Source organism: Ochlerotatus camptorhynchus, unplaced genomic scaffold (assembly GCF_037179485.1).
Source record: "Ochlerotatus camptorhynchus isolate MF236.1 unplaced genomic scaffold, CSIRO-AGI_Acam_v1.1 ptg000028l, whole genome shotgun sequence".
In the NCBI taxonomy this organism is placed as follows: domain Eukaryota; kingdom Metazoa; phylum Arthropoda; class Insecta; order Diptera; family Culicidae; genus Ochlerotatus; species Ochlerotatus camptorhynchus.
Genome location: NW_027040520.1, coordinates 1,231,845 through 1,242,759, shown reverse-complemented (window position 1 = coordinate 1,242,759; position 10,915 = coordinate 1,231,845). Strand labels below are relative to the sequence as shown.

At 37.9% G+C, this 10,915-nt stretch overlaps 1 protein-coding gene across 1 annotated transcript; it reads right to left on the bottom strand.

Annotated features, from left to right (window-relative positions):
• Positions 1–2,369: 2,369 nt before the first annotated feature.
• LOC135708388 (pheromone-binding protein-related protein 6-like) lies at positions 2,370–3,001 on the bottom strand. The gene is made up of 3 exons (XM_065230483.1): positions 2,927–3,001; positions 2,759–2,834; positions 2,370–2,697 (listed from the first exon to the last, which is right to left on the bottom strand). Exons 1-3 carry the CDS (start codon positions 2,996–2,998, stop codon positions 2,423–2,425), a joined length of 423 nt encoding a protein of 140 aa, XP_065086555.1. The 5' UTR covers positions 2,999–3,001; the 3' UTR covers positions 2,370–2,422.
• Between the last annotated feature and the right edge of the window lie 7,914 nt (positions 3,002–10,915).

The window sequence follows — 10,915 nt, the reverse complement described above, 5'->3', positions numbered from 1 at the left end:
TTCAACATTAATTGTGTTTACATCCAAAAACGTGTGTTTTAAAATGCACAAATCCTTTTTACCCTTCTTACAAAGAAGGGTATAGATATCACTTGAAAAACCGACTATCGATCCGAGGCCCGGAGGGCTGAGTGTCATATACCATTCGACTCAGCTCGACGAGATCGGAACATGTCTGTGTGTGTGTGTGTGTGTGTGTGTATGTGTGTATGTGTGTATGTGTGTGTGTGTGTATGTAACGAAATGAATGCGCTCACGTTTCTCAGCAACCGCTCAACCGATTTGGACAAACTCGGCGCCAAATAATAGGTCTTGGGGTCTCATTGAACGCTATTGAACGGTTTTGAAATCGGTGAACTGGTTCCGGAGATATGGCCGGAATAAGATCCGGTGAATATGGGCCTTCACGCTGGATTTAACGGAAAACGTATCAAAACCATCATGCGACACATCAAATTACTACAGATTTCAAAAATAAGATCAATGCAAGTCGTGTTAAGTGTTCCAGACCACATTGGACACACTTGGACATGTTCCGGGTACCCCGGGGAAGTTGCTTGAATATGAATTGAATTAAAACCCATTAAATCACATTAAAATACGATGATAAGGTGATTGGTAGCCTCACCAAATAGACTACACCCGGATATATTCCGGGTACCCCCAGGCAGTGGCGTAGCGTCACTGGATGACACGGGGGTGGGGGGCTTGGTCACTGATAATGACAATAAAATAAATAAACTTGAATAAGTAAGAAGGCAGGCCTGGGTTCAATCCCAGTCGGCGCCGCCGGGATGTTCTGAGGCATAACATCTCTGATCACGCCTTCCTTCGGATGGGAAGTAAAGCCGTTGGTCCCTGGTTCATGAGTTGATGGGTCGATAGGTAGGGTCCAGGTGTGGGAGCTGCCTTCCTGGCACGTCGGTAGCATTGGTGCTCAGCACGGAAAACAAGATCGACGGAAAAAACAAACCAAAGGAAAAAAAGAAGGGTCTGATCACCATAGGTGGATAAATTCAAGTTTTTTTTACGTGGGTGCTTTTTTCCAATTTTCTTTTTCTGTGATGAAAATAGAAAATATGTTATAAGTACAATAATTTTCATTATTTTTTTCTGGTTTTTTCCCTTGATTTGTTTTCCGTGATGAGCAGCTACACAGCAAAAAGTTCTGAATTATAATTGTGATGCAAACATTCATTCACATAAACTAGTATTTTATTTCACGCAAACGAGCAACTTGTAAGCAATGTTGTTTACAAATATGGGCTTTTGTAAACAATATTTGCAACATTTTAGGAAATGTCTCAGTACTTTACACGATTTATAATGTAAACTTAGATGAGATGTGATGCTCCTTTTATGTGCATCATATTGAACCAAAATTCACACTACTTTTTTGAACTGTGTATGCTACCGACGCCAGGGAGGCAGCTGCAACACCTGGACCCTACCTATCGACCCATCAACTCATGAATCGGGGACCAACGGCTTTACTTCCCTTCCGAAGGAAGGCGTGTGATCAGAGATGGTAATCACGCTTACCACAATACAACCACCGGCGCCGCTTTTCTGATTTTTAAACCAGTTGTTTGGTTTTATATTAACATCGAAATTAAGTAAATAAAATAAGACCGCGTAACAAAATGGTTGGCAGTATATCGTTCGAAATAAATCAGCACCATTTAACGTAATTTATAATTATTCTAACCACTACCTAGGATGGCCAAATAAGGAAAGTTTTTATTTCAAAATAGGATTGAACGCGTAAAAAATTCCCTTTGAATTTATTTTCACAACATAATTTGAGTGCTTAAGAAGTTTTGTTCAGCTTTTGTATGGAGTGGATCCGTAGTTCTTCACATCATAGAGTATATTTTGGATGGATCTCTGATTTTTTTTAGAAAAACCCCGTGCTGGGACTAAGGTTGTTCTCCACCCTACCATACAATATGAATTTCGTTAACAAACAGCAACGCTTAGAGCCCAGATATTGAAGGATGTCACCATTTTGGAAAGGAAGGCGGCAAATACAAGAATGTGAAAAAAAAAAAAGATAAATACGTATATTACAAAATGACATGCATGGAACAAACACGACGTTTTCAAATTCTTCCACGATTTGACGCTCTTTCACGAGTTTGGCATACTTTCAACATAGTGTTCATCAAAGCAGTTAAAAATCAAATTCTATGCCAACTTCTAATTTAAAAGAATAATCCATTCAAGCTTTGAATTTGTCTTTCGTGGAAACTTCTATAGGGTTGTTCAGATGGTGATAATAGTCATAAATTGGTTTAAGAAGTTTGTTATAATTCAAATTCAACATAGTTCATCTTGAATAATGCTTTTCTGTAGCAAATTTTGTTTTAATCCTATATAAATAAACACATCTTAATGAAAAACTTCGTCAGCCGTTTATCATTCAGGGCAAGAAGTAATGCACTGGATCTCGCTCTTTCCAGCACTTGTTCAACCAGAATGCCTTTTCACAGAGATTATCACCTTGAGGATAGAGGCATCTCTTGAACCAGTTAAGCGTGATAAGATGCATGGACTCCGGTAAAAAGTCTTGAATTTTTACATAGTGGAACTCTCCCTTATCATCTACAACACCTGCCTTATGGAAAAGACAGTTCATGTAGCATTTCAAGTTATCATCTTCGTGTATTTCTTGATCACTGAAACGCTTGATAGCATCTGCAAATAAGTGACAAGATCAGAGATTATTTATATTGTGAGCAAAGTGACATGGTCTTACCTTCGGATGCACCGGTTTCTGTGACACAAGCATCATGCATAGGTTTCAGCTTCTCCAAAAAACCCGGAGGAGGATACTGTATGGAAAACAGAAAAGATATGGAATGTGTTCTATTTTCTCTCATGCCTTACTTGAATGCAATCTCTGAGCTTGTATTAATCAACGTACATCAGCATCCCGCCTCGGTTCCTGGCAGTTGATAACTCCTACCAAAAGCAGCAGAAGCAAAGTCGTAAACATCTCTTCTAGTCCTTGGAGACTTTCCTTTCCGTGACTTTTCTATATTAGATTTTGTTATTTTACTTTACGATTTTTTTTTTGTATCTTGTTAGCTCCTACAATAAAAGCAGGAACGTTTGCCCTTTTTCAAGGGTGGTGAGAATCCAAGAATTGCCGATTTGCCGTCAGGTGATAGGGTGAGCTAGGAGATAATTAGAAAAAATCCTTCCACTTGCACTTGGAACACAATAGAAGCGAACAGGAAAAATTCTACCATCCTGAAACAACAACAGAAACAGTTTTCCTCTTAGAAACAAAAGCACAAGCATGTATAAAACATCGGCGAATTTGCGGCAAAATGTGGGAAGAAAAATTAAAAACGACTAACTAACCAACAAACGCTCGTCTCAGTTCTCACCGGTAGAACGTGTGCAACGATGCAGCTGCAGCTGCTGAAAACAAAAACTGTAGATGCTCTCATTAATTTTGTTCAGTTATATATACACATACACCCACAAACACCACAATTGAGTGCCCGCCTGAAATCTACTAGTCCAGCAGAAGAGCCATAGAATAGCTACCGGCAGAAGGCGGCTAAAGGAAACACGACATCCGACTTTCGTTATTCTTTTAATTTAGTTTCAGTTGATTTTACTATTCGCATGACTAACAAGAAAGTTGTGCAGTCAATGCGATTTGTTTGTATTATTGATTTACAGGCATATTTAAAGGTTAATTAATAATTTGAATTTATTTTACGTAAGTGGTGTTTATTTTCTTATTATTATTAATTCAGTTTAGCTGCAAAAATTGTCAATAATTAATCAAATAGTATAAAATTATATAGCTAATCAATAATCTTCAAAAGCACTAAAATCACCTCTAACTTTTCATCAAATTTAAAAAAGCTTGCCTAAAAACTAATATTACCTTTGTTATCCTTTTTCTCTGCGACCGACAGCCAATAGCCAGCCACACAAACTATTTCATCTATATAAAACATTCCCAATCGATAGATCTTTATTCGTTCTACCTCTACATTTTGATTACAACATCGTAGAATCAAATTGAATATGAGAAATCGGCTTAGCAAGGCGAAGTTTGGTTATATCTGTATGTGCGTCTATTGACGCATACCACCTAGAAAAGCTTTGTCCGAGATGGCTTATCCGATCATTTTGGTTATTATCTTATATGATTTTTAACTTGATAAGATAACAAATAAACATTAGGATACAGGTCGATGTTGTTCATTCGACATCTTGTCAGTTGCGGCATTGTTTACTCAATTTTGGATAGCCCTACTTTTGACGGATATAAGTAGATCCTACTTAAATTTTGAATATTAGGAAATAGCGTGCACGCGGTGTTTTTGCCCATGTGAGACAAACAAACAAAAAAATAAGGACCTAATTTATATTCAAAGACGAACGAGATTGTCCTGGATAACGAAGGTTCTATACACCTGCTCGGGTATTGGATTTTTCATGAGAAAACGGAGTCTTTATTGATTTTACTGTGGCCAATCCAATCACTGATATAATGACAACATTTAATCAGCCTCTTTATAGACTTATATAATTATGCATATTATGCATCTACATGTATAGTTTGTTTGAATACTTATGTCAGTTGGGTCAAAAATGGAATGGATTCCTGAAATTCATGATATCTATAAACTCCTTCAGGTAAGCTGTGCTCGACCACATTAACCCGAAACCTGTTCGATACCAACCCGATATTTTACAAATTTTGTGAACCTGTTACATATTTCCACGAAATTGCTAAACTAATGATTGCTTAAGGTCTTTTCTAATGGTGTTCAGACAGGAAAATTTTACTATTTAAATACTATGCGTCTATCAAATCTTCACAAAAGGGAACCTCATTTTTGATGTACCATAAAGGCGAAATTTACCATCTTGCAAATAAAAACGGGTTCTACTTCTACCTTGCTTTGACGCTCAAACTAGGTTTTGCCTGCCCAGCAACTTAGTGTTCTTGAAGCGCTTTCACAGTTATTAATTGAGAGCTTTCTGTTAAACAACCATTGCATGAAATTGTATATTGTGTGGCAGCCTACTGAAACACAATACACAAATATACCCAGGTAAGTTAAGAAAAATCTTCCCGAATGATTTTCCCAAACGGACCGGAAATCGTACCCACCGCCTCATACTTGGTAATAACGTGCTTTGTAGACTAGGCAATCTGAGCCTCCATAAATAATGGTGCATATATTATTTATATTTATGCATAGAAAATTTCTATGTCTAGTCGAAGACGGTGATAAATAAATAAAACATATGGTGTTAAGAGTCTCATCCAACAAAAAAATAGTGAAAAGTATTGATTGAAGCAAACAAGCAGAAAATATCTCCATTAAACACCTTAATCAGCTAATATTTAAGTTGACAGAGAATAGAATTTATAAATCTTAAGATAAAAATTAATTAATTTATCTTTATTAGGGAGGCTTTCAGCCTGGGGCTGGTTCGCCTCCAATTAAGATAAAAAGCAAAATTGACGAAAACTTTATGTGGATACATCTTGCCCTGGTGTGCATCTAAAGACGATAGCTTGTATTGCGGTTTTCATCCATTTCGTCAGAATAGTGCAGTAGTGGTTAAATTCAAATCACAAGCCCCATTTTCAACAATTAAATAAACCTGCTATTTTAAAAAGTTGAGTATTGGTTTGACTTTGCCGCACTCAAATGCACTTTAACGTTGATTATACGCTATCTTTAATCGAGAAGCACAATAATTGCGACATTGTATACGGTAGAAAAGCTTAAACTCATCGCTTGATAAAGTGGAAACTCTGAAATCATGGGAAATAATTTACACCAAAAGTTATCAATTAATCTCCTACAAGCAAACTTCAATTAAAAAAATCTGCACCCCTTCATTATCTATTACTATCACAGTTTCTCCGAGTGAGGATAAGTAATAATACGGTGAACGTAGTATACAGGTTTACAAGTCGAAGGCGAAAAGGTAACAAATTTAAAGGTTGTCGTTTGGCTACATGCTGGCTAGTTTTGCAATATTTTCCCAACACTTTTAAAAAACTTTATTAAATGACCAGGCATGAAAATATAAATAAAATAAATTTAAATTGAAAACAGATTTAAGATGATTGGCATGATTTAGTTTATTAAAATATTAATTTATGCAATGATAATAATGGCGGTGAGTTCAATTATCAATCGGGTTGCTTCCAGATTTGTTTAAAATGTACAGTTAAATTGTTTAATTGTTTATTGTTTATTATAATTATAATTCATCAGACATTAAATTGCTTTATTCACTAAATTCATGTAGACAATGCATAAAAATATAATATGTAGCTTTGGAAGTTAGAAAGCAATCATAAGCAAAAGCGTCATTAAGCGAATTAGCCACGGCGTGGATAGGCTCGTTTATCCCATGCTATCGTTAACGTGTTGATGGTTGATGATTGGAAAATATCCAGAATGCAATTCAAATTATGTGGCGCAGCCAGGATTTCATTTTTATCTCTCTTTCAGAGTAAACTGAAGTGCTAAAATTGCTATACAACTGAAGATCCTCACACTGAATATCAGCGTTATGTTGCAAAACAGTCATTGCGGGCTTGTTTGTTAAGAAGTACAAATATTGATAATTGTTATAGTACTGATTCTATTCGTTCTTGGTGCGTATTTTTATTGCTCTATGGAATAGGTTCTCATCAACGATTTCTCAAAACGCCTTGAAATGTAAGAAATAATGGCAATTCTACACTTATAACGTACTACAAAAGGCGGTGGTTTTTGAGTTGCCGATAATAGAACAGCTGGTTAATACGCAGTTCAAATGGAAAGGCTACCGATAATATTCACACTCACCTGAGAAGTTTGGTGCGTTGCAAAAAAGTTTTCAGCAGAACCAGAACGGTCGTCTTCTGTTCGACCATTCACAGCATGGGCTGTACTCCGTTTGGTTTTCCGATGAACCAACCCTCATCTCACCGGCGGGCAACCCATCGACGCTAAACCTGTTCCTGACAAATATCGGCTTGTCCAAGCCGGTAGCCTTGAACGAGCTCAGCTCCGACCACCAACCGGTGGTGTCTGAACTGGGCTGCAACGTGACTCCTGCTTCAAGCCTGCGCAAGGACTAACATCGCGTAAACTGGGCCCAGTTTGGACGCGTGGTAGACAGGCACATCATCGACAACCCACCGCTTGACACCGTGGAGGACTCCACCAAGCCATAGCCGTGGCTGACGAGGCGTGCGTCCGACGAGTTCCTGTGAGGGGTAAGTTTATTGCCATTGATTCCCACACCCAACTTTTGATTCGCCGTAGACGCCAGTTTCAGAGGACTGGAGATCTAGGCAAAAAACGTGAAATGGCCGATCTGAACAGACAGATTGCTTCCAGAATGGACTCACTCCGAAATCAAAGTTTCGGGCGTGATGTCCAGACCATTTGGAAGGTAGCCAAGGTCCAGAAAACTCATCCCAAACCCATTCCACCTCTCAGAGTCGAAAATGATGACGATCGGCTTTTAATTACCCCACAGGAGAAAGCAAATTCGATCGGCGAGCATGTCGCTTCATCGCATTTGCTTGGCTCTAATATCCAAAGTCCGCTCGAAGATCAGGTTGCGCAATGCGTTCAAAACCTAGATGCCTCCCCTTGTGTCATGCCTCCGGCGGATATGATTACAGTACAACAGATTTGCTCAGCGCTGAAATGCACCAAGAACATGAAGGCCCCCGGGTTTGACGGTATATTCAACTTGATCTTGAAGAGACTCAGCATGAAAGTGCAGTATCTTCTAACCGCTATCTTCAACAGATGTTTGGAACTGCACTACTTTCCAAGCATCTGGAAAGTAGCAAAAATCATACCAATCCGCAAACCCGGTAAGGATCCGACATTGCCTTCAAGCTACAGACCCATCAGCCTCCTTTCAGCGCTGAGCAAATTGTTCGAGAAACTCATTGTCAATCGTTTGCTCAAGTTTGTCGAGGAAAATAACATTCTCCTTCCGGAACAGTTTGGATTCGGAAAGGGGCACTCCACCAATCACCAGCTAGTACGGGTGATGAATAACATCCGAAGTAACAAAGCTGTCGGACTTGTGTATAAGCTTTGTAACTTCAACTTCCCATTACATCTGGTTAAAATCACCCGTAACTACCTCCAGTAAAGGTCGTTTAAGGTATCGTTGAATGGTTGTCTTTCAGACACGTTTTCCATCTCAGCAGGAGTCCCGCAAGGCAGTCTGCTGGGCCCCTTGCTTTACAGCATTTACACTTCCGGCATTCCTCCCCTTGCCCTTGGAGAAGGTTGCGTGTTTTTCCTGTTCGCAGATGATACCGCAATAACCGTCAAAGGAAGGATGCCTCGTTAAATAACGAACAAACTTCAACGATGCCTTAACGCCTTTGCTGATTATGCCACCACGTGGAAAATTAAAATCAATCCCTCCAAACCACAAGCGATCATGTTCCTCCATCGGCAATCGCCCAAACTGAAACCGGCTCCATCTTGTACTGTAATCATGGATGGCACAAGGGTTGAGTGGTCCGCCGAAGTAACCTATCTCGGGATGTTGATCGATGAAAAGCTCCTCTTCCGTTCGCATGTAGAGAAAACTGTAGTCAAGTGTTCTACCTTGGTTAGGTGTCTGTATCCGCTGATTTGCCGCAGATCCCGCCTCTCAAGGGTGAACAAACTGGCCGTCTACAAACAAATCATAGCACCTGCGATCCTCTACGCAGCTCCGGTGTGGGAATCATGTGCACAGACTCACAGGAACAAAATTCAGGTCACTCAGAATAGAGCACTGAGGATGGTTCTTGATCGTCCTTTCGACACCAGAATAATAAATTTACACGAAGAGGCAGGTATTGCCAAAATAGATTCCAGAATAAACGAAATTAAGACATTAAATTTGCACAAAAATGTTGATAAGTAATTTGTATACAGTAGATTAGGTGTATATAGTAGTTGTTATTTTCCAATTATTTCATTTATTCGGCTCAATTGTTACAAATTTTACATTATGTTTTATTACAGTATTGGCTTTAAGCAGAAGCGGTAAATATTTTTCAGGTCATTAATGACGCCTCTGGAATGGGATTCTATTCATGCTTATTGTCGAAGGCCTGCTCTGAACATTGCATCAAATTTACTTCTATCGCATCAATCGAGGAATATTCATGCAACGTATATATGTAAATAGTATAAACCTTTTATTTAATTCTTTTTTAGCATACAACCTGTCTAAATTTTATATTTAGTCTAGTTTGCATATGATTATAATTTAATATCTTATACATTACATGAATTTATATTAATATAGATTTTTCTAATTTTACCATTTGCATATTTACCAACAGGATCTAAAAACGCCTGAAAAATAAAACAAATTACATGATTAGAGACAATTATAATAAATATTTAATATTGTTTAACGTTTAAATAACCTAGATTTTTTTGGTTTTTCGATAAATCACATATAAATATTCATAACATCGCATTGGAAACAGTACCATTCAACGGCACATGCATTATGTTTTTACATAAGTACCATTAAAATATTATGGGTTATAGGAAGTAGAAACACAAAACATTAAAATCTAGGCTGTTTGTAATTTGTCATACTTATTTATTTTCAAATAATGCATTTCACTATAAATTTTCCAAACATTAAATTATCAACTTTTATATTTAAGTGTATTTTGTATATTAATAAATGTTGGGACGGGTGGAAGCATCAGGGCATCATTGAAGTTGTAACTGGACAATGGAGTGGAGTGCCAACCGGAGTCTAGGAAGAAATGTGTACTGTCATTTTAGATATTTACATTTACTCCAACAGTTGCGATGAATTTGACGCGCTCTTCTTAAACAAACTATCCCGTGGAAAGCTTAACATCCCAAGTAACCAAAAGTTCCGCATTCAACACTTCCAAGTTCCATAAAGTTCAAATAAAGTTCCGACAGAACTTTCAAGTTCCATAAAGTTCAAATAAAGTTCCAACAGAACTTTCAAGTTCCATAAAGTTCAAATAAAGTTCCGACAGAACTTTCAAGTTCCGTAAAGTTCAAATAAAGTTCCGACAGAACTTTCAAGTTCCATAAAGTTCAAATAAAGTTCCGACAGAACTTTCAAGTTCCATAAAGTTCAAATAAAGTTCCGACAGAACTTTCAAGTTCCATAAAGCTCAAATAAAGTACCGAAAGAACTTTCAAGCCACATGAAGCAATCCGCACAAATCTTTGTTTGTAACAAAATTTAATGTACGTAAATATGAAATAATCAGTGGCCCGAATAAATCATAATTCTAATACTTATGCAACATATCCAATAAAAAAAATAAAAAGTAATTTCCTGGATTCGAACCCGTGTATTCGGCATGTGATCTACGATTGCTAACCACTGCACCACAAGTGTGATGGAATACCATGTGGGCAGACACCAATTTAAATTCATCAAGGTGTTGTGTTTCGTACTCAAGTCAGTCAGCTGGCACAAAAAAACTCCAACAATAGGCGGGACAACAGCTCACTTTAATATATTTCAGATGACGTAGTGGTTCGTGCTGAGACTCTCACGCAGAAGGACTGGGTTTAATTCTTCAAACAGCTCCATACACTGCTGATAAATCAATACACATTAAAATCCGCCTTTAGAACTAACTTTCATAAAAGTGCGAACTAAATATAGAATTGGTGTAGAAGGACAAAAACCTTTTTTAATTTATTTTCTAAAAGTTCCGTTAAAGTTCCGCCAGAGGCTGCTTAGAATGCTCTTCAATTATGGTGCCGGAACCTTCAAGTTCTTATAACGACCTAAAAATGAGGCTGCTTAGAATTCTATAGACCACCTTCTGTGGTGAAACTACGACCAAACAGGGAAGCGAAACGATCAGTGAAATAAAAGTCCGAAAAAGGAA

Bases quoted from the DNA above. Each gene is read 5' to 3' on its own strand.
- LOC135708388 (XM_065230483.1), bottom strand. From the start codon at position 2,998: ATGTTTACGACTTTGCTTCTGCTGCTTTTGGTAGGAGTTATCAACTGC. The intron at 2,835-2,926 runs GTACGTTGATTA...TTTTCCATACAG, and splicing joins AACCGAGGCGGGATGCTGAT to TATCCTCCTCCGGGTTTTTT. The intron at 2,698-2,758 runs GTAAGACCATGT...ACTTATTTGCAG, and splicing joins AGAAACCGGTGCATCCGAAG to ATGCTATCAAGCGTTTCAGT.